We start from the raw sequence: 24911 nt of genomic DNA on the forward strand, positions 1-24911 counted from the left end.
AAAGGCATATGTGGCACATCTGTAGGCCGCCAAAGTCTCAGTAATTTCTTTGTGGCCACCTGGTATGCGGTATTGCTTCATGTGCACAGGGGTGTCAGGGACAGGGATATACAAAGGGTCCCATTTTGCCTTACCCCTCACTACACTTTTCACTGGCAAGAGGATGCATGTCCTTATGGCACAACCAAACACATAGGTACCCAAGGCAGTGTCTATGGACTGTCCCTTCAAAATATCCATACCTATGATATTGTCTGGTAGGTCAGACACCAACACCTCTGCATGGAACCAAGGCCCTTTGCCTATCCGCATCTTGCAGTGACATCATGCCACCCACATTTGTGTACCCCCAGGCCTTCTACTGCTACCCATGTAGTAGTGCTAGCTGGGATTTGTTTTCTGTGAAACAATGAGACTTCAGTTCCAGAATCTAACAGAGCTGTACAGCATGTTTCAGTAGCCCCATTATCCCATGAAATTGTACATAACACATAACGGTATTTGTCTCTGGGATGTAATGTGCATATCTGGTATTTCACAGGCTGTGATCTTAGAGCCTGTGACTCCAGAGACTTTTTTTTCCTTTCTTCTAATGGTATCTAATAAGTGCCTTTTGTTGTGAATAAATTACAGCGATTGACATCACTGGAGAGAAATTAATTCAGTCTCTGCACCTTTGTACATTAAAGCTGTAACATTGCTTTTTATGAGATATTTTCTTTTTTCTCCCTAGGTGTATTTTACATTGTTTATGTATTGTAAGTATTTGTTTTTGCGATTGTCATCTATATGTTAAACGTCATTATTTCTTTTCATATGTCACCACCCTCAGAGGGTTGAGCCCCTCACACCCTTATCTATATACTTTTCATGCCTTTTCTATTATATCTGTTTTGTTAGTCGATTTCAAGTTATTTGATATATTAGTAGTTATGTTTTATAATTAATACTTATATATGCTATAAGAGTGCTCCCTAATAGAGTCTTGTGGGTCAATTTTTTTTATTTTCTTTTTTGCATTGTTGACTCCAGAGACTCGGCTGCTAGTCAGAAAGCCTGTGGTACAATCCACCCTCCTGTTTTTTGAGTATCTGTTGGAGGTGGTGTCCCCAAAAATGAGTTTAGCTCTGCCCTCACCTCAGCTTAGAGTGATGGCATGGAGGAAGGGCTCTGGGGAGGAGCAGTTGGAATAACTTGCTCTACTACTTCCTCGTCTACATCACTCTTTGCAATCTGCTTGGTGAGCATTGAGTTATCACCCTTCTTCTTCAGGGCTAACCACATTTTTAACAAGACATAGGTCCCAACCCCATCTATTTTTTTTTCTTGGAGTACCTGCATTCAATAATTTGCAAAACATATGTTTGCGGGATACTTTGTGATTTGTATTACTCTTGGTCTGGGGTAACTTTTGTGTCAGCTGTTACTGTCATTTTGCATCTGTCCCTAAATGCCCCAATTGACCTAACATTTGGCTCAATTGGCAAACAGTCATACCAGTTGAGGCACACACTGCTAAATATAGTGGGTTTTATATTTGTGGGTACTGACTTTATAAACATATCACACATCTCTTCATCCAACACACACAAATCAGGACCATCCCAGGAGGTCAGGATAGTGCCTGTACCATCCATGGGCACCTCTTTCACCAGCCCTCTCACACATCCCAGTAAACACAATCTACACATACCTTCTGTGGTGTTATGCCATGGAGTGGTAGGCATCAAAGACATTGGAGTTTTAACCACTTCACATATGGCTGCTCATACTCCTATCAGTAGAGTCCATATACCATCCCTACTATGATACATCTGCAACTGCAAACGCACCCAGGGATCTATTGACAAAGTTCCCATTTGGGCCATCTCCCTGGCATTTAACTCAATGAAATCTCCTCGCTCCCCCCAGTCTGAGTACCCATTCTAGAAAGGATTCATTAGCCCCATGTCTCAATCTGCAGACATGTCAATTAGATCTCTTTGTTTCCAATATTCCATTACCACGAAAGCCCACTCTGTCTCTGAAGCAGTGGCTTCCTGCTTCTGTACCCCTTATCTCATCCCTTGTATGTTTACAGATTTTGGGGAGTTTGTATATAGAGGATTCATCACAAACAGTTGTACCCCTCCCGGTTCTGTTATCGCTGTTCTCCCATCATTTCCTACCGCTGGTAACATGGAAGGCTGATTATTTGAGTCCATAGCTATCCCGTCTGCTAGAACCTGTTGCGTTTAATAATTGATGGTAATAGTTACAATTGCAAAAAAAGTAATTTTGTTAAACTGGACCTCTAGAAAAGCCCCTTTACTGGAGACTGTTATTGATGAAAACTCTCTACTTTGAAAGCCAATCATCTCTGCCAGATCTTGAATTGGGAGTTCTTACACTTTATAAGAAATGGGGTCAATATATTGAATCTTTGGAAGCATCTGTTAAGCAAAATATACTTAGTTTATTTGAAACAACTGACTGGTACCTTTATCGTAGCTTAATTTCTTATTTATATTGGGGATGGAACTTTTCAATTGATATAAGGGGTTTACACAGGTTCATTCCACCCTCCTCTTTTATTATTTCCTATACCTTAATAACTGCTGTGCTTACCTTCCCCTCCCCCTCTTTTTCTTTTATGTATGTTTTTTGTCTTGTCGAGTTTTCATACATACATCCTTTTTATCCTTTTTGTAAGTGGGTCTAAATATTTAATTATAGTTTGTTATAAATTTTTAATGTGTCAATTTAGATGTAACATATGCTTATTGACGGGTCTGTTGTTATATCTTTTGCTGTTTAATGAAAATTGTTGGGCCCTTTATATTGGTCACATTGTAATTTAACACTATTTCTTCCACTTTCTAAATAACATTTGTAGATCTTATTATGTATGTTCTTTATTACTTTTGAAAACTCAATAAAATATATATAAAAAAGAAAACGAACAAAAATAACATATGGGCACTATAAATGTACTGGCTTTTCCTAGTTTTCCTTTTTGAAGCTAGTTTGCTCAGGTTTAGGAGTATACGGTATTTGTCAAATCTTGGAGAGCGATAATGTGACGAAGTTTCTCATAGCAATCATTCAGCTTTTATCTCTCATTTTTCTATCAAAGCCTATAAAATGACAGTTAGAAGCTGATTGGTTGGTATGGGCCACTTCTCCACTTTATCTCTCTCCAAGATTTGATAACTCTCCGTCTTACAGGGGCTGATTCATTCGCACACTGCTGTCTTTTGCCATAGTTGTAATGCTAGTATCAGCCCTTCCCTGGTGTATAATCATGCATCTGGATGTACAAGACTGAGACACCCATGTTGTGCATCATTATACAGTATGCAACGATCACACTTGGTGCTTTTAAATGCTACCTTCGACACAACATCAAAACTTGCACCATCCCCATACTACATGCAGAATCTCCTACAGGATACATAGGCAATTAACCTTCTAAGTTTGCAACCAGTTATGCGACACACCAGCGACACTCATGTAACATGCTCATTAGACAGAACATTTCCAATATATTTTGAGACAGTGCATCTCATTTGCTACTGCGCCTCTATGAGTACTATGGGCCTAATTCAGACCCGCTCGCGAGCGCTCGCAAGCGGTTCGATGTTAGCACAGTGCGCATGCGCACGATGGAGGGGGCTCCATCGTGCGAATGCGCGAGACCCGAATAGCGGCGGCCAAGCCGTCGCTATGGGTCTCACACCAAAGGGGGCGTGCTGTCGATGGTGAGTGACAGCATGTCCCCTTGGGTGGGCGTGCCGGGGGCGTTGCTGCCCTGACGGAGGCATTCCCATGGGAATGCCTACTGTCTGGGGCCGGCCCCACTGACATCACAAGTGATGTCAGTGGAAGTGCTTTTGGCTCTGATAGAGCCAAAAGCACTCCAGGGCTTGCGGCCACGAGACCCTACCATAAGGGTTTCATCGCAAGCCTGATGGTCACGATGGTCTTCACCATCGTGACCATCTTTTTGGCCGCTCGCATAAGCTGTGGGTGGTAACCCACAGCTATGCGAGCTGCCAGGAGGCCGCTCCAATATTAGGAAGGACGGCCCTGATTCAGAGCGAGCGCTCTTGTCAGAGCGTCCGGCTCTGAATCAGGGCCTATGTACACTACACACAGGATGCATGTATTGTGAGAAATTTTAGTCAGGGACATGCAGTCAGGGGAGGCAGAGTCTCTCCGTCATACTCCCTCCCCTATCATACTCCCTATCATGCTCCAGAGTTTTGATATAATAATGATTACAATAATACAAAGAAGATATTTATAACTTATAAACATCTTTTTGTTTATAGTAATAATTTGTTTGTTAAAATTGGCCAAATCTGCGGAGCTCCCTAAAATTGCAGTGAGAGACGAGAGGTGAGGCAACAAGAGCTCAGCCTCACCTCTCTGACACTGCTTGCAGAGCTGGGGACAGGGCCACACCATAGCCAGCAATACTGCATATAAAGATAGCTAACAGAGGCATACCTCACTGTGTGGGGGGGTACATTGAGCAGGGCAGTATTAACAGCAGTGTGGGCCCTGGGCAAATCAATGCACTGGGGCCCCTACCCAACCATTCATGGGAAGAAAATGTACTGTGTCTGGGTAATTGAAATGCTACAGCTACCCAAAATTACTTTTATATAAAATATAGGCGCTGGAGCGCTGGTGGTTGCTCCTGGTAACCAGAGGAGTGGGATCACAGTGTGGGGCACACTGTTGGGAACAGTGTGCCCCCCCTCTGTGTTCCCAGCAGTGTGCACCCCCTCTGTTTCCACTCCCAACAGGGTGCCCCCCTCTCTGAAACTAGCAGGATGCCCCCCTCTCTGTTCCTACCAGGGTGCCCCTCTGTTCCTAGCAGGGTGCCCCCCACTTTGATCCCAGCAGGGTTCCCCCCGTGTATCCAGCAGGGTGCCACCCCATGTTCCCAGCCACCCCTCTGTGATCCCAGCAGTGTCCTCTTCCTGCTTCTGCATTTAAAGTAATGTACCTTCTCCCAAGTATTTAACTTACCTTCGTCAGTTCTCTGTCTGTTCCTCTCTGTCCTTGCAGCCTGGCTCCTCCTCCTCCACTCTAATGGTGCATACACACGATCAGATTTTTTCTTCAGATATGGACGATAACGATTTAAAAATCGTTCAGTCGTTCATATCTGAAGGAAAATCGTTCATATCTGACATGCCTGAACGATGGACGATCAACGATGCGCGTTCCCGTTTGTCAGATAACGATATCTGACATCTGATGGGTTTGCAGTCAGACTTGGACGATTCCATTCATTTTAATGCAGTCAAAAATCGTTCAATCGTTCAAATCGTTCAAATCGTTCACATCGTTTAATCGTTCAGTCGTTCATCTGACAAATCTGACAAGTCTGACAAATCTGACCGTGTGTACGCTCCATAATGGAGCGTACACACGGTCAGATTTGTCAGACTTGTCAGATTTGTCAGATGAACGATTTGAACGATTTTACCAAAGTTTTGAACGATTTGAACGATTTGAACGATTGAACGATTTTTGACTACATTAAAATGAATGGAATCGTCCAAGTCTGACTGCAAACCCATCAGATGTCAGATATCGTTATCTGACAAACGGGAACGCGCATCGTTGATCGTCCATCGTTCAGGCATGTCAGATATGAACGATTTTCCTTCAGATATGAACGACTGAACGATTTTTAAATCGTTATCGTTCATATTTGAAGGAAAAATCTGATTGTGTGTATGCACCATTACTCTAGCAGAACCCAGTAGCATAGGTTTTCTCTCTTCTCTCCAGTGACAGCAATGCAGCATTAGTTAGCAACATCATGACCATCCTGATCTCTGTCCTGTTCTGTCCACGTCTGTGGCATTACTTAGGACTGGACAGAGATCATGAATCTGGGAAGCCGAGGACAGGGGATTGGGGTGTGCTGCTCATAATTACATTGAGGTAGAGGATCATAGACTAGGCGGCTCCAATTAGACCACCTTCCCTACAGCCCTGAGAGCAGCAGACACCTCCATGGCCACACTTCCATACAGCTGCTCCGACACAGATACTCCGCGTCCAATAAGGGGAAACCCATTAATCTAGCACGTGAGTGTAATATGGAATCACTAGTCAGCTGCAATCATCTGCTCAGGACTTTAAGCCAACAGCCTCTGAGCAAGGCTAAGCAGGTACAAAGTACAACATACAAACTTAATAATCAGACTGCTCATACGCATTACAGGCACCATGGAAACAGACACGATCTGGTGCTAATAACCTATTTGGACTATTACATATATTTCCTGCTCATTTGAAATCACCAGGATACCATCATATACAATCTGCTATATATCCTGAGGACAGGATTGTCTAATAGATAACGTATAGGCAATTTTGGCATTAGAATACAATTATAATTCTTCTGATCTATTACACTCAGCAACTCTATGCACGTTGTCTCAAATCCCTTCTTTTCACACTCTCTCATCAGCTGACCAGCCCTGCCTGTCCTGCAATGTCTGAGATATCAGGATAACCAGGGTTTGTGTACACTGACAGCAAAGTGCCCATACTCCTTACTTCCTACCAGCTCTCATCCCATGTCCTCCTGTTTTATATAAGATGTGGAGACAGCAGAAGTGGGGGGACAGATCCTGGGCCTCTTTTTCATATATTCAAACCGTCACTTTGACGATTCCACAGTGAACATTGTCAACATGTTATATATCCAACTATACACACAATATAGTTGGTTCACCTTGGTTTTTGATTTGCACCCATTATTACAGCATATCATCATATATATTGCTTATTTCCTAGGTGACAACTAACTTTCTTTACCTTAGGAGGAGGGTTACCAACATTCATGTAAGGATTTTGAGCTTTTTCACTATTTTGTACAAGGAAGCCCACATATTCCTCGTTAATACCAGGAACCCACTGTAATGGAGCCTTAATTTTGGAAACTCACTTAAACTGGCTTATTGGTAATACTATTTACCTGTTACATTGTACCTGGTATTGTGATATGTGGTATTTACTCTATGCGCACTTATTTTTGTGCACTTAGATATAAATTGTTTTTTGTATATGTACAGCCTTGACAAAACCCTGTATGTCTAAGGTTACCCCAAGTGATGAGGCTATTGATTCCTACCTATCTATACACTCTAAAATTGTCGCTATTTAGCGTTATGAGTCGCACAAGAAATAATTGCTTTCAGACTTTGATTGTGGTTCCAAAGCACAAATAGTTATTATTCACCATAAAAACAGATAGTTACACGCTGTGATCTAAATACAATTAGCGCAAACAAATTATATAGACACAAGGTACAGTTGTTACATACGCACGCGCTCTGGATCCAGATTCCGGCATCAAAGATGAAACCTCTGTCAACAGCAAAGCAAGAAGACTAGCATCTAGTTTCAGAGAGCCTGCATATATACTCTTACAGAGATAGGCAATACAATAGAACAGATTGGCATGATTCCTTTTGTTCTTCTTTCTGGTTCTTCTGTTACAGTACAGTTCATAGGTCAATTCGTATGGTCACAGTCCAGTCTCCAATAGCTCTTTGTGTCCATTTTCCCGCTGCATAACAAATCTAAATTGGCTGCATTACAGGATACATTTCAATGCCTAACTCTCTATGATCCATAACTTGCAGACACATGTTGCAATTTCTTCCCCGATGGAACCGGAAATCTGCGAAGACACAGTGGTTTAGAATGACACCAAACATGGTCTGCTTATCATGCACTAAACCTTAGATATCAAATAACATGAATTTCACAACATTACTGATAATGAATAAAACCTTAAATATTAACCTTATTGCTAGGGAACCTTTTTATGTAAGTGTGCAGCGTGTAAGTATTGGGGTATTGAGAAAAGACGCTAGTTAGCATTGTGCGACTACGTGTTTTGTGGAGTACACCGAGGTACGTGTTTTGCAGGGTTGATCATATTATATGTTTTAGTAACTGTATTTATATAATGAGGACTTTTAACATCTTTCTATTGCGTGGGAATCGCACGACGCAAAATAATAGCATCGCCGTATGTACTTATAATTTGTGAGATTCGCAAAAATGCCGCTGGGTGGCCAGTCGCAAAATGGCGTCTTGTTGCCATTCGCAAAATGACGTTGTGCAGATTTAATTTTAAACAGATTCTGTCTCAGCCAATTATCCAGCTTCGACAAGGCATTGAAGCCATTTATGTGTGTATGCCGTATCTTTGGTGGTTTTTGCATTATACAGTTATTATAACTTGTCCGTATATTTATGAAAATCTGATGGACTATACATTGTATTTTTTCAATATTCGCTGTCACCCAGATGTATTTGGCCATTTATGAGCTTAATAATATCTTATCTTTATATTTTCAAGGTATCAAATGGACCCATACACTGTCTTTCAATATTTGCCATTACCCAGAATTATTTACTCATTTATGGGTTTATGATCTTTTAGCGATTTTCCCATTGGCAATTTGTCCATTTACTTAATTTCTCCCAATTGTGACCCAGCTTTTTGGAGTACATTACTGTTCAAATTCTAGAATTTGTTCATGTGGCATCCATACTTGCCTAAAACCATTCCCTGTTTTCAGGACTTAGGTCGGTTATATACAGTACTATACCCCTGATCATACCTTGTATATTATATGTCATATATGTTTTGTGTGTGAAACCAATATTTTAGTCTTTATAACTATTAAAAGTAAAATTTTAATATTATCATATACATATCGAGTGCCCCCAAAAAGAGTCTTCTTTTTCTTCCTTACGTCTATTTACAGCCCTGAATGGAGGGCAGGGGTGGGGAGAGGAGGGCCCTCACCCCTCTATTTGGCAGAACTGCTTTTTCCTTACGGTACACGGGGGGTGGATAGTACTCATCACGATGGAGGGGGTTGCAATCGGAATGCAAAACTTTTGGAAATAAAGCTTTGGGCCTTTGGGCAGCTGCCCAACAAGCCCAATGGAAGAGATGGCCCTGGCCTTGAGCACTGATGGACACCTTGGATGTGCCATGTGACCAGGTAGTGCACTGCTCAGAGACTCACTGGAGCAGTAGCAACAGGGAGAGGAAGAGAAGAGACAGAGGGGTCTATTTACTAAGCAGTGTTAGGAGACAGAGTGAAAAGTGATAAGGTGCCAGCCAATCAGCTCCTAACTGCCATCTCACAGGCTGTGTTTTAAAAATTACAGTTGGGATCTGGTTGGCTGGAACCGTATTACTTTTCACTTTGTCTCCTGACACTGATTAGTAAATAGACCCCACAGTTTGTGATGCATGTAGGAGACTCAACAATGAAAATTAGTGTAGTGAGGGGAGAGTTACAGTGAGTAGGGGGTGAGACAGACTCCAGGCACTCAGACCCACTCCCATGTGTGGCTGCCCAGCATTGTCCTCACCGCATGTCACTGGCTGTAGTGATTTAGACACAACATCGACCATTTGCGCAAATATCGCCATTGTGTGCAACTCAGATTCAGACCCACAATGAATATAAAAGTAGTCAGGTGATATCACAATAGGAAATAGAAAACAAACATTTTATGCATTGTACCATTAAATTATTTTGCTTTTTGTTTGCACTGCACGTGTCATAGTCGCACTGCGCAAGTGTCAAGTTGGCGGTTGCAGTGAGGATTTGGACGCAGAATGATTGACAGTCAGCGAACTTTGTGGGAGGTAACGTTAGGGTGGCAAATCAAACGCAGGTGCATCGCAACTATTTTGTCTGAGTATGCAAGTATGGCTGACTTCCAATGGACATTCTGAGCAACCATCGGATTGCTCAGATAATCGATGGTGGACTTTGTATGCAAGTGTGGATCAAGGGGCTCAGCGGATGGGCATCTCTGTACGAATCCCAGTGGCTGCGACAGCTGCATATTTTCGCAGACAGCTGCATACGGAATTGCAGTTTTGACGGGATTTGCTTCCACCTCTGAATCTGGCCCAATAGCTGTCTTCAGCTTAGTGTGCAGTACGGTAGTTTTGACATTTTTGGATTAATCTTGGATAAATTAATAGTTTAATGTACAAGATTTATCTTAAGCTAATCAATCGTTCAAAAAGTAAGTGCAATATATCTGGAGAGACAAATGTTTCCATGGTGAAATAGAGTTAGTGAATCAGTGGCATTTTTGCATTTAATAGGCAGTGTTATAATTACAATAATTATGATTAATACATTACTGGAAGTATTTGGGAGCTTTCTATGAGACAAAGAGAGATATTAAAGCAAAATCTTTTTGACAAACAGTCCCATTGTTATTTTATAAGAGCTATTATACTTAGCACATGGATGGCATCCACACTGTCACTATCTCCAGAGATGATACAGTATATATAAACTGCTGTATTACTCTTTTACTAAGCTTGCTCTGGTGTTTGCTTTGGAGTTTCTGCAACTGATGACCTGTTACTTTGCTGTGGTTCTCAGTTTGCCAATGAAAATTATATATTGCTCTCTACAGTTGGATATATACTGTATGTGCCCCGTGACTATAATTGTGGGCAGCCATGGAAGCCAGGCTAACTACCTTGTGCTAATGCGAGATTCCATTCAGCTAATTCGGGGATCCGTGCATCTGCTAGCAGGAAGCCATGCTGCTCATTGATTTTATGTCAGCTGCCGCAACTGTTATGATTAGTATCAGTACTTGCACCAACCCCATGCTATATGTGCGACCGATGCATCAGAAACAGGCTTCCCTTCCCGTACTCGCATACAACACTCCTATGACACTCCAATAAATCTGGGCGGTTAGGAGTGATCACATTGTCATCGCCTTGTTCCTGCCCTGAAATGCCTAATTTGACGGATAGACAGAATGGGACGGACATATGCAAATATGCATAAATTCCTATCTGCACATGCGTTGTATACACAAACTCGCCATTTGCATCTAAATACAGAGATCTGTTAGAATGAACCCCAAAATGTGAACTGGAAAAAATGCATAATTATGTTGTTATATTGAGTTGCATAGATACATTTTATTAATAAGAATTCAAGTAGAAAAAGGAATCAGTTATATAAGATGCACTCAGTTCCTCACTATTGAATCTTAGGGGTATATTTACTAAAGTGAGAGTTTTTAGAATTGGAGATGTTGCGCCCATAGCAACCGATCAGATTCTACTTAACATTTAACCAGCACCTACTAGAAGATAATAGCTAGATTCTGAATGGTTGCTATGGGCAACATCTCCACTTCCAAAAACTCTCACTTTAGTAAATATACCCCAAAATTTAAAAACACAATCTTTATTGAATAAACTTTGAGAACACAGGTATTTTTGCCCATATATATATATATATATATATATATATATATATATATATAATATATATATATATATATATATATATATATATATACCAAATGCAGGGCGGCACTCCGCAACAAACATGTCCAACAGCAGTAGGTAGTTTTAAGTGCCGGAGTGATGGATGTGTGTGTATGTATATATATATATATATATATATATATATATATATATATATATACGGGATGCAGTCGGGAGGCCGGCAGACATAATCCCGACTGCCGGCTTCCCGACTGTCTAATCCCGGAGAGGCACTAATGATATTGGACTTACGCCGTGAGCCCGACATCTGGCTTACCGACCGAATGTAAGTCAGGCGCCGAGTGCGGACTGCTACAGGGGGGAAGGGTTAGGGGCTCCCGGGGGGGACTTAGGGTTAGGCACCCCTATGGGAGGGTTAGGGTGTAGAATTAGGTTAGTTATACTTACCTTAAAGATGATCAGGATTTCCTCCTCTGTCAGGCTTTCGCTGTCGGGATTAGAACATGCGGCCGGCGGTAAATCATATGTATTCCATATATACACTAAAGTACTGATGTTTTACTCTATTGTTGTGTCTTAAATAAATAGAGTCTGTATTTCTTTAAATTAAGGTCACAAAGCGAAACATAAAGTAAAAAAAATAGCATAGACATTGTGAAGTGATGAGAAAAATAAAATTATGTGATTAAATGATTATTAAAGAACAAGGCAGTACGCTGTCTTTATTCATAGATAAATGGTGGAATCCTTAAATTGTGTGTGTGTCAATCATAGAATAAATCTACAATCATAAATGATAAAGGCTATAACTTTTAGCCTGTGTAACCGTTTCTGTTCAAAAATTTATTTCTATGTTGAGTAACAGTTTCTCCACCTCCCTTCAAATCTCTATACAATAGTTTCAATGTTCCATTAGATACTAATGTTTCAATATTCAGTTGTGTGTACAAGCTTTATTGGGACAGTCATTTTAAAGTCAGTCTGTATGCTAGTATAAATATAATGATTAATTACTGTATTTGTATGTATTTGCATTTATAGAGGCTATTATATGATATGATTCACGATCTCAGTCAAAGTGTCCCAGGTACATCGAGATAGGAGTAATTTATAAATGTGGATGACATTACCGCGGAGAGATATTATTCAGCACACACATATAGGGGTCTATATATCAAGCAGTGAGAAGTGTGGAGAAGTGAACCAGTGCAGAAGTTGCCCATAGCAACCAATCAGCTTTGAAGTAGCATTTATCAGGTAAAGTCTATAAAATAATAGGTAGGAACTGATTGATTGCTATGGACAACTTCTCCACTGGTTCACTTCTCCACACTTTTCACTGCTTGATAAATAGACCCCATATTAACATATTTCAAATCATATGTTTAGACAGTGCACGGCAAATGCCAATGCGCATTTCACTTCAACTAGCTTCTTCAAGCCTGAAGCCTCAATACAGTTTGTGCTGATGTACGCTGTATGTTACCGATTGAATTATACTGGCACACTTTGACTGAGATCGTGAATATGGGAGAATGTTTGAGAGAGCCCTGTTGTATACATAGAAGTCGATTAGTGATATACGCTGGAACGCATGTTTGCTATGTTAAAAAGGTGGATATACAGTGAGCTATATAGAGATTGTGCTCCCTTGCTGTGACATAAATAGTTAATATGCTAACCACTCATCCAGTGCTTGTAATAGACTAATCTCTTATGCTATCCCGGCTGCACACCTGTGAGATATAAACTTGCATGTGTAAATAACTTCTATCTTGACACAGTGGGCCTGATTCAGAGCCGGACGCTCTGAACGAGCACCCGCTCTGAATCAAGGCGTTTTTTTTTTTTAATTAATGCGGCCTCTTGGACACTCGCATAGCTGTGGGTTACCACACTTGCGGCAGCGAGATCCTACCGCAAAAGGGTCTCATCGCAAGCAAGACTAAAGGGATTTTCTCTGCCTGCAGCCTGCCAGTGCTAAGTGTAGGCTACAATATCATACTGCACCTGAGGCACTTAGCGCTGCCATAGACATCTGTTGCAGTGCTAAGTGTCCTCCGTCGTGCGCATGCACACTTGCCCAACATCAACCCGCTTTTGAGCGCTCAGCGCTCGCGAGCGGGTCTGAATCAGGCCCAGTGTGTGCTGATGTATACCGCATGCTAAAGAGTGAATTATACTAGGACATCCCGACTGAAACCATGAGCACGGGAGAGTGCTGAGAGAGCCCCGCTGTATACATGAAAATCTATTAGTGATAACACATTGGAGGGCATGTTTGTTATGTTAAGAAAAAGGCATATACATTCTGTGCTCTTTTACTGTGACTATGGGGCATATGTATCAAACTGATTTTATGTATAGTTGCTAAGGGGTATATTTAACAAGGGGGAATAAGGGGTTATAAATGCTAAAGGTAGAGAAAATCCCTTTACCTACCACTTTTCAGTATGACTAAAGGGATTTTCTCTGCCTGCAGCCTGCCAGTGCTAAGTGTAGGCTACAATATCATACTGCACCTGAGGCACTTAGCGCTGCCATAGACATCTGTTGCAGTGCTAAGTGTCCCAGGTATTACTAAGGGGAAAGGGCACTTACTGTAGGGTGTCTTCTCAAGAGCTGATACCGCCTCCTTTAGCTGGAGAAGCAGGACTTGAGCTGTGTCAGTTTGGACATTTGTTAATAAAGTTTGTTGAAAAAAAAACCTCTCCCCTTCCTGTGCACGGGACTCCGGGGACCTGGTGAGTCCAGTGCCTCTACTAATCTGGTTACACCGCTGAGGAGGTGACTTATCATTCACCCTCCTTGGTGGGTCTATTATTAGTAGCACCCGCAGTAGCCAGCTCCTGCTTTGCAGCAGTAGCAGGCAAAGCAGGAGTGTCATTAACTCCATAGTATGTGGAGTCTTAGTAAATAGACTACTATGTACTAATAGCAGAATGCAGGAGATTTCACAGAAATCTCCGGCAAAGTGCTAATTAGCACTTCAGATCACAGTCCCCATTATTATCAATGGGGACTACAATCTGACCCCTATGTACTAACTCCAAAAAGCGTAGCATTTCAGAGTTTAGCACTGGTAGTTTACACCATGTTCAGATGATGTAAACTTCTATAAGCCTATGGAGGCTCCAGGGGCAGGATCTCTCCACCGCAGCCCATGGCCAGCCCCAGAAGCTGACGCTTCAGTGAAAGACTTCCAAAATGGCAGGAATATAACTTGAGGGGACAGCAGTTACCCAACCTATGTCTGCGAGTTCCCTGTAGTACATAGCTGAGATATTTTTATTAAAAATGAAAATATCCCTAGCGAGTTAGGTACATAATAATCACGGCAGTACCACGATTATTAGTACATAGACGCCTAGAATAGGTTTATATATAAATCACATATAGGGTGCATGCAATAGATTAGTCTCACCCTCTGCAGACCTGTGAAAAATAAATGTTGGCGTAATTTAGATCTCAATAACTGATGAGCTGTTTGAAATAAACTTGTAGTCAAAAAATGTCTCTGATTTATACTGTCAGGATAGCACTTGACATCTTAAGAGATATAATAGAATGACCATTAGACCACAATTTATCATATAAATGTGAATACATACAAAAACAGTAATTAATCATTATATTTATACTAGCATACAGATTGACTTTAAAATCACGGTCCCAATACAGTTTGTACACGCAACTGAATATTGAAACATTAGTATCTAATGGAACATTGAAACTATTGTATCGAGATTTGAAGGGAGGTGGAAGAACTGTTACTCAACATAGAAATACATTTTTGAACAGAGACACTTTAAACACAGGCTAAAAGTTATAGCCTTTATCATTTATGATTGTAGATTTATTCTATGATTGAGACACACACAATTTAAGGACTCCAACATATATTTATGAACAAAGACAGCATACAGCCTTGTTTTTTAATAATCATTTATTCACATAATTTTTTTTTTCTCATCACTTCACAATTCTATAATTTTTTGAACTTTATATTTTGCTTTGTAACCTTAATTTAAGGAAATACAGACTTTATTTATTTAATACAGAACAAAAGAGTTACAAATCAGTAGTATAATATATATATATATATATATATATATATATATATAGAATGCCTATTTTTTTAGTTTATTCAATAAAGATTGTGTTTTTAAATTTAATATCAATAGTGAGGAATTGAGTGTACCTTATATAACTGATTCCTTTCTCTACTTGAATTCTGGTTTGCACATCTGAATCACTGGGTAGCACCACAAGTATTCCTGTGAAATTAATACTTGACCTATAGGAAAATACATTATGTAATATCCTCAATGTGTGATTTTTTTGTTTATTCGATAACTTGGTGCGGGATTGTTATACTTTATACATTTTATTAATTAACCTCATTGATACAATGAAAGAAGTTCAATGATAACTCACATGGGATCTATAGCCAATTAACCAATCAAAGCAGTTTTCTAATGCTCTAACCAATTAGGGTAAAACCTTTCTTAATTGGTTACTTGTAGATAAGCCCCAACCTGTCATTCACATCACAGCTCTATGATTACTGTAGCCACGGTTGCCACTAGGCTTGCCAGTCTTGACCAGTGCAAGGCCCTTATGGGTTGGTTCCCTTGTGCAGCAGCTCCACTGGAATAGCCCTCGAGCCGGCCCTGGCTGGGACCTGAGGTGCCACATATTTCAATAAAATATTTTTTACTTTTATTCAACAATTACCCCAAAAAAACACTCATGAATGTTTGGAAGGGCTCTAGTGCTACCAGCACAGATGTGGTGTTTCCTAGATGTGTTTCAGCTGGGCTTCAGCCCAAGCTGAACAGGCAGTGGCTCTGTCCGATTATGACAGGGGCACCACAACCTGTAGCTTACTCTATTATAATGTGACCAGTCCAGTCTATCATAACTTATCACTGGTTGTGGGTTTTGCATGTGGACTCCACAAATTTTGCCTTCCACATTAGTAGTAACCCTGGAAAGATCCATGGTGATGATCCTCAGCAGCAGAGCAGAACTTTGCACCAGGGTTGAGCATCCATTTCTCTCTATGATAACATTACCAAATTTTTTTTATTGTGTATGTTTTCTTTACTGGTTTTCAAATTAATCCCTGGATGCTCTATGTTGAAATATTTTGACTTGTAATAGAGAGTGCACTTGTGGCCTCCAATATATTGGTAAGACATCAATACCTCTTAAAATCAGAATTTGGAAACAGAAAAAGAAGTATTAATAATACACAGTGTGTCAAAGCATTTTAATGACTTGCACAATATTATACTTCAGAATTAAAAATGATGGTAATAGAAACAGTTTGGAAGAGATTTGTGCATTTAAATTAATTAAAACCCTTTGTCCACAGAGTCTTAACTTACTGTAGATATGGATCTTGCAAAATTTCTCTAGTTAAGCCTGACTACAGACAACCAGTCACTTTTATTACTGAACCTCACTGCCTGCTATACTTTATCTGTTTTGGGAGAAAGGAGTAGCATGAGCATAGTACATGTGCCTAAATATATCTAAAGTAAAAGGTTGGAGAAGCCTTGACGTATGTTCCCTTGTAGTGTTGATCTATTATAAAAAAGAAACAATCATACCAAACTGGGATACACTTATGGAAATTATTTTGTAGGTAGGCCAATATTTTCTCCATGGTTGCCAAGTAACAGATCCTATTCATTGGTCCAAGGTGATGCCATACATTGTCTTCATCCTATTAGGCACCAGGTAATATTGAAGCATTTTGTTCACAAAAGAGAAAATAAAAGCCATTGGGGGGGGGGGGGTCATAAGATTACTAGAGCTTTCTATTACTGCATTTCACAATCACATTGTCTGGGTATTAAATTTATACCCTTTCATTATCAAAACATGTCTCTTTCCCTATATCACACTCTCTCATTTGGGTTTTCATGATTGTGACTATCCCTGCTATGCCCTTGGTAACAGGGATATACACTGCTGATATCCCATTAAGCAGAAGTGTTGTTTTTATCATTTCCCCTGGGATTAGCACAGTAGTCACTCTCTCATCCCCTGTTTGATCTAGACAGGCGAAAGCAGAGGTGACTTTGTGCTTTTACATCCTAGGTCTTGCTTACTTCCTTGGACTGTTCTTGTCTCCAGTCCATAATCCATATTTCACATACAAATTCATTGTGATACCCTATAGGTCATAACCCTGCTTTTCTGCAGAACAAATTATTAGAGTTTTAGACCTAATGTTGAAAGTACCTCACATAGCTACAATCCCCATGGGATCTTGCTGTTAAACATACTGTGGACAATCATCTCAATATTATTATTATTTTGATCTATGGTGTGCCTCCCCATACTAATTACATAATTTGATATTCAAACTGAGGGGTAGAGGATTAGTAATAATTCATGCTTAGATTTTCACAATTTTTTTAACCCTATAATACTGATATATCATATATCTGAACGATTAAATCTTATACCAAATAGGTTCTTCTCTTTTACAAATTGGACACCTATTGAATTACCACTTACCTGTGATGGCTTTTGTGTATGTGATCTAATTCTTTAGGATATAAGTCTGCTAATTTTGATCCGGATTGGATTAATATCTGACTGTTATGAGCTTTTGTCCAAAATACACATATGTGAATTAGTCCTTTTTTAGAATTTATCTAAGTGAATCACCCTGCATTCTGATTAAGCTCACCTTATTGACCATTTTGATCCTAACCAAACTTTTCTTATTTGATTACTATGTATTTTGTTTGTCATGTTTAAATCTACCCATATTGTAGAACTCTTTTTAAAGGTTCATCAATAGATGTTAAGTTTTATTTCTATTCACTAAACTATTATAATATGTATATAATTCTCCTTAAAGGGTGCCCCAGAATAGGCAGAATTTGTCTTTCCCCTTTTTTGCTCTTAGCAAAAATGTTTTTTCCTGTGTATGGCACAAATCCTATGGGTGCACCACCAACCTTGAGTTATCCAGGATTTTTCTTGTGATAAACCTACATGTTGGTTCTCAGTGATTCTACTATAATATTTGTTGTCTTAATTGATTACTGTATTACTTGTGTGGACTCATCCGTCTTCTCTAGTACAATATATGGCAGTCAGAATAGCTAGCAAACCGTCGAATGTCGAATCAAACATGCTAGTATACTATAAATGTGTTGTATTATTGCAGAGTTTGCAAAATGAAAATACAAAGAAAAAAATAGAATGAGACAGACGAAACAATAAATACTGTACTTAGCATTTCTTCATAACATTTATGACTCACCATTAATTACTTTATTGTAAAGCAATATCTGTTTTCTGCTTAAATGATCAGAAACAAAGTCCACATGCAAATAATGATAGTGATATATAAATGCTTACAATGTTACCCAACTCATACAATGAGTGATAGCAGTTGGAGGGAATAACAAATGGCAACGTTACTAAGGATCATCTTTGCATTAGTTTTAGTTTTTTATGTTCTTACAATAAGTAAGAGTTCTATGGTAACGCTTAATGATGGAGGTTATGAGGATATTGTTATTGCAATTCATCCTCGTTTAAAGGAAGACCTCAATCTTATTGAGAAAATTAAGGTAAGACTAAACTTTTTTTTTTTTAATTAGTGTAAATATTTGTGTATTTGTTGGATTTATCTTTGTTTTCTTTCTAGAAAAATACTGGCAAACGCTGCAGAATAGCATTTGGCCAGAACATTAAGAAAGCATTTTCAGCTTGTCTTATACCTTCTAGACACACAATCTATGGACTACATTTCTTAATGGTTTTATCTAGTAGCTTGTTTAGTATATCTTCACATTTATATCCTTTCATCCTAACATAGACTGCCGTGGCTGCTAATTAAATTTATTATATCTATCATGTGCAAGTTGTTGGCTTGAAAGATCTTGATATTTGTGATTTTTGCAATCAATATAATGTATGTATCATGTAAATTTGACGCTGTCAAAAATCAAATCTGCCTAGGTTTGTGTATGTTTATTTCTATTATGGCAATTTAACAAAAAATGTATGTCAATACTAAGTTTTGATATCCCTTTTTGATGACACACCTTAAACTGACTGTACAAATATTATCTAAACATAACCATAAAATATAATTATTATAATTTAATTTAGTCATGGAGACATACATGGATAGTTTATTGCTGACCGATTACTTTAGACATTGATATAATACTTTATTGTGCATAAAATCAAATGTTAAACTTTAAAGTTATTGAATCACCATGCTCTAAGGCAGGGGTTCCCAACCACAGTCCTCAAGGCACACTAACAGTCCAGGTTTTTACGGATAGCTATACTTGAGCACAGGTGACTTAATTAGTACCTTAGTTATTTTGATTTAACCATCTGTGCTCAAACATGGATATCACTAAAACCAGAATTGTTAGTGTGCCTTTAGGACTGAGGTTGGGAACCCCTGCTCTAAGGGGTATATTTACTAAATTGATTTTAATCAATTTTAACCGATTTTAAATCGATGTTGTGTTTCTGGGTCTAAATCACACATTTACTAAAAGACAACATTTGATTTAGTTTTTTAAGTATTAGTAACTGTGTGATTTTGCACCATAAACAAAACATTGATGTTGATCGATTTTAAATTGATTAAAATCGACTGTGACGATTAATCACAAGAATAATCGCCAGAAACAATATTTTGTGAACTATGAAGTCCTTTAATTGAACGGTGTGTGTCTAGAAGGGCTGAGGTATTACCCCACCTCTTTTGAAGATAGGCGTTCCAGGAAGAGGGGTTGATAATGATCTATGGGCCTGATTCAGAGCCACTCGTAAGCGGCAGCTCATTCGCTCCGAGCGATGTTTGCCCAACTGCGCATGCATACGGATCGTTATACGCATGCGCGAACTAGTCAGTGCGGCCAAAATTCATGTGCTCGCAAAATAGCGAATGCCTGCTATTTTGAATGACAGAATGAGGCGTATGTGGGTGGTAACAGGGGAAGGTGCTTGAAAACGGGGAGTGGAGATCCGATCGCAGGCGTGCTTAAAGGTCAAAACGGGCGTTTTAAGGGAGTGCATAATTAATCCAGCAGCGTCATTGACCACGTCACTTGTTTTTTTTTAACTTAGAACTGCTCGCAAAATAGTGGTTGAAAAAAACAACCACTAGAATAGCGAGCAGTTCAGACGCTGTTCGATGTACTCGATTAATCTAATAAATAGCGGACATGACGTAGGGGGCGTATTTTTCAAATGTACGTTCACATGTTTTGCTCGCTCGTTCAGACTTAGAGGCGTGAACAGACCGCTAAGTGTGAACGGTTCATTTGAATAGCCACCCCTTTTTAGAAAACGAACGACCACAAATAGCGAGTGGCTCTGAATGAGGGCCAATGTCCTGTGATTTGAGGAGTGTTATATAACTGTGTGTCCTATAGCTCTATAGACTGTATAAACATGGTATGTCCATTGCTATTTGGTGTGCAGGTCAGAAAGGGCTGGAATTAGCAAGTGAATGGCTTTCAGGTAACCAAATGATGTATATCCCTCACAGTGTGAGGCCATGTGTGAACAACTCTCCCTTTTTATGACCCCTGAAGTCAGTGTCCTAGATCATAATCCCAGAACCAGACCTCCTGTTACTTCTGTGCCCTACTTCAAAAGACTATTATAGAGGCTAAAATAAGGATTCTGGTATTTACTAAAAGTCTAGAAGGGGGAAGTTGAAGAGTGAGTTATACCATCACTTATCTTTAAAGCAGGGACCCTGCTAGTTTGGCCAGGTAACCCTGTATTGGAAATCTATCAATCTCAAACCCTGCTGACCTGATTGGGAGACCCTGTTAAGTATGAACAAAGAATTAGGGATGTATAAAAAGAGAATACATCCAACATTCAATGTCCACTCCTTGGGGTTCAGACAGTCAGGTCTGGGAGTGCATCAGGATATTCCTGTGGGTGAGATCCCCCACCCCATCAGCAGTGCTAAGAAGTTTAGTGTAAGTTGTCTTAGGGACTCTGAATTATTTCTCTCTTTTATTTTGTAAGAGAATATTTGCATTATAATCTGTTTGTCATTTTATTAATATTTTTGTAACTAAGCCTTGAAAATATTTTTTGGATTAAACACATTTAATCTAGCATATTCTCTATGATTCTTATTGAACTTGCGTGCCTAGATAGGCCCATGCTACATATTTGTGTGTCATTTGAATGTGATTTATTATTAATCTATTGGGAGATCGCAGACCTCCAGAGAACAGTCTGCGTGGTGGCAGAAGAACCGTGTATTTTGGTAAGTGGTATGCCGGCATCACAACCAGCTGGTCCAGATTGTTGTATCTGCGAGTCAGCCCGGTTTCGTGACAAATTTATAAGAATTTAAGTCAATTAGTTGTGTGGTTCTGGATAGGATCAGCATTCTAATTGACCGGAGAGTACGCTCAAGGCTTATAATATTGTAAAAGACATACAGTTGCAAATACTTTCTGTCCCCCCCTTCTGTTGGTTTTTCTTTTCTATTTTTATTTGGCAAGAAGTGAGATCCGAGATGGCCGCTGGGTACAAGCATCTAGAGAAGGATGAGCTTTGTGACCTATGTTAGGACAGAGGCACCAACAAGAGCAAAAATCAGCTGATCCAAGCACTCCTAGAGGCAGATAAGGGCCAGGATGCTGGAAAGGATAACGCTGAGGCAAACTTTGTTGGGAGAAATCCTCTGACACTGGACATTACCACCGATACTAGGGAAAGGTCGGATACCTTTGCTAGTTCCAGTGACGATAATGGCCTTTTACAAGTTCTTGGAAAACGCCTGCAAAGTTTTGGGGAAAAGGACTTTGTGTTGCTCCTGCAGCAAATGCAGCTAATGCATCAGTCCCAAGCCAGGGAAGCAGAGGACCATGCTGCTGCTGCTGCTAGGGAAGCTGCCCGGGAGGTTGCAGAATGGGAAGCAGCGGAACATGAGGCAGACAAGAAAGCTGCCCGGGAAGCTGCAGAATGCCAAGCAGAGCGCTTATACCAGCTGGACCAGGCTGGATTACAGTATCAGCCTGCAGCTAGAGACTTACATGTCACTCACCCAGAGAATTTCCATGTGTTGGAACCTGAGCTGTGAACCCCATCAGCACCACGGGATCAGAGTGAGCATGTTGTACCAGATCCGGATGATCCATTGCCCACGATGAGTATAGCAGAGCTAATTGAAGAATGTCAGCTGCAAGGTGTCTCCTGCCACAGCAATAATCGCAGTGAGATAATCAAGCAGCTAATATCTGCACAAGACGACCCAGCCAATGCTTTTAGCGATTATCGCATGTGTATTCTTCCTCCGGGCCCAAAGATGAGTCTTGCATACCAGCTGTGGTGTCTAGAGGAGTGTTTTGAATGCACTTTTCAAGGAGCATGTGATTGGGGGAAACTCCATACCCCATTTTGGCAAGACCAGTGTCACCGGGTGGATGCTGAAAGGCACCGCCTGCAACAACTTATTACACAAGCTAGAGAAGCAGCCACCAAGCCTACAGAGGTGGCCCGCAAGGAAAAGATGCCCTCACCAGCTACAGTCAACATGGAGTATTCTGCTAAGTTATTGCGTCCGGAGGCCAAGTTCACGCTTCTGAGGAAAGCTGATGGTACTAGCAGCGTACCACCACAGGACGCCCAGAATTTGCTACAGGGGGAGGCCAATTTTGCACATGACATAATTGTTCAGAATCCTACTTCTATGAGAGAGGTGGGAATGTCTGCGAATAATCCCACAAATGTGTTAGTGGACACTGAAGTTGGACGATTCTTGTCCCAATATGTTCCTGCAAATGTTGTTCCTGCTATCTCTATTGCTTCTATTGCACCGTGTGACTCATCTCAGGTAGTATGTGTTCATACTAAATCTTGCAATGTTGTGACTTTGTGTCAAGAACCTGTAATGCTCATTGATCCTTTTGCATTTTGGAAGGTGACAGAGACATGTGAAGATGATGTCATTGCTGATGTTGGTAATGCTGCGATCATAATACAAGCTAACCCTGTTTTCCCCCAGGTGAATTATGATGACCAGTGCAATTTGGGTATAACAATATGTGATGATAAACATATTGCTGATCTGTCTGTCCCAGAAACTAACCCTTTGCAGATTCCCAGTGCAGAATCTAGGCAGGCAGAACTGTGTTACATTGCAAATATGTGTGATAGGGGGTTAGCAAATGATTTGATAACTGTTGCCTTATCAGTATTTGAAGTTAATACTGTATGCAACAATGAGTCCAATGTAACCCCTTCATTTACAGTAATGACCCGTCCCACAGCAGCACAGAAGGGCTGTGAGTTAACCCTTGCAGGTTTGGAAACCACCTCAATAGAGGTTAATCCCCCTCATCCCCCCTCCCTCCCTGTACACAGGTCAGTCTCAGACACTGAATTGGGAAAGGGTGGGGCAGCTGCTGCCCTAACTCCTCACAATGACCAGGTATTCCAGAGGGATGTTATCAAAGCTGCACAGGAAACTGACCCTAGCCTGGAATCTGTAAGAGCACGAGTTAGCCGAGCAGGTCAGGAAGGGAAACATGTTAGAATCAGCCAGGAATACCAGGAAGGGAAGCCAGATATAATTTTTGTGGAAAATGAAATATCTTTGGTGAGAAATGTCAGGGTTGTACAACAAGGTGCAGTTACTGGCATAGCCGAGTGTCCCACTGTATATGGTACTGGTGAAATTACTCCAGTCCCTGGAGCAAATGATCTGGGAAAATTACAAGTACCAGGGATTCATGGTAATGAAATGTGTAAACGTGTGTCTGATGTGACTCCTGCCATAATTGTAAGTACCAGGGAGGAAGCAGCACAGAGGAGCTGTGCAGTAATCCCTGAAGGAATGAGCAGTGGTCTGCTAGCAGCCACAGAGGACAGTAATATTGTGTGTCCAACGTCTCCCCACCCTCACACAGAGACCCTCATTCCAGATGGAATCTGTTAGGGTCAGTAATGTGTTAGAGTCTAACCCTGTTTGTATGGCAACTGATGGTCCAGGTATCAGGGCCAAAGTATAGAGTTCCCAGTATGTGATGTACCCCTGTGATAAGATGAGTCATGAGGGGGAGGAAAGGATTCTAGCCCCAACTAACTATGACAGAGAGAACCTTAGCCTCAAACTTCCTGCTGTTGAGCCTGTGCTTGTGAACCTATCACACACCACTGACCCAGTCATAAGCCATACACACACCCCACACTGGGCTGTTGGATAAGGACCTGACTGGAATGCTGGATAGCAATGCATTAGATGATCCTGTGAGGGAGGAGGGTGTGTCAGAGCCACAGCTGGCACTGTTGAGCATCCTACCCCTTGAATTAGAAGTGCAGGCTGGTGATCAACTTTTTAAAAATGTGGTGTCTGATTGTACTTTCTCTCCAATGACTGACATGGAGGTTGCAAAAGTTCCCTTTCCTGTTGTAGGTCTCAGGGAGCTAGACATTGACAATGATCACTCCCAGATACTGTGTAAGGAGATGGAGCCAGGGCAGACAGATAAAGGGAAGTACTCCCTACCTGAACCAGCAGTGATTCAGACCAGGTCAGATGAGCTGGAGACCCAGG

The 24911-nt window shown here is 40.6% G+C and overlaps 1 protein-coding gene across 1 annotated transcript in view; it reads left to right on the top strand.

The window, feature by feature from the left end:
* Positions 1-18762: 18762 nt before the first annotated feature.
* Positions 18763-24911, top strand: part of LOC148540811 (calcium-activated chloride channel regulator 4A-like) — a 149213-nt gene continuing 143064 nt past the window's right edge. The window contains exon 1 of the mRNA XM_088481970.1: positions 18763-18927. Coding sequence (XP_088338096.1) covers positions 18763-18927 — 165 coding nt within the window. The remainder of the gene's footprint in view (positions 18928-24911) is intronic.

This window comes from Taudactylus pleione, unplaced genomic scaffold, assembly GCF_031769625.1.
Source record: "Taudactylus pleione unplaced genomic scaffold, aTauple2 ptg000017l, whole genome shotgun sequence".
NCBI classification, from domain to species: domain Eukaryota; kingdom Metazoa; phylum Chordata; class Amphibia; order Anura; family Myobatrachidae; genus Taudactylus; species Taudactylus pleione.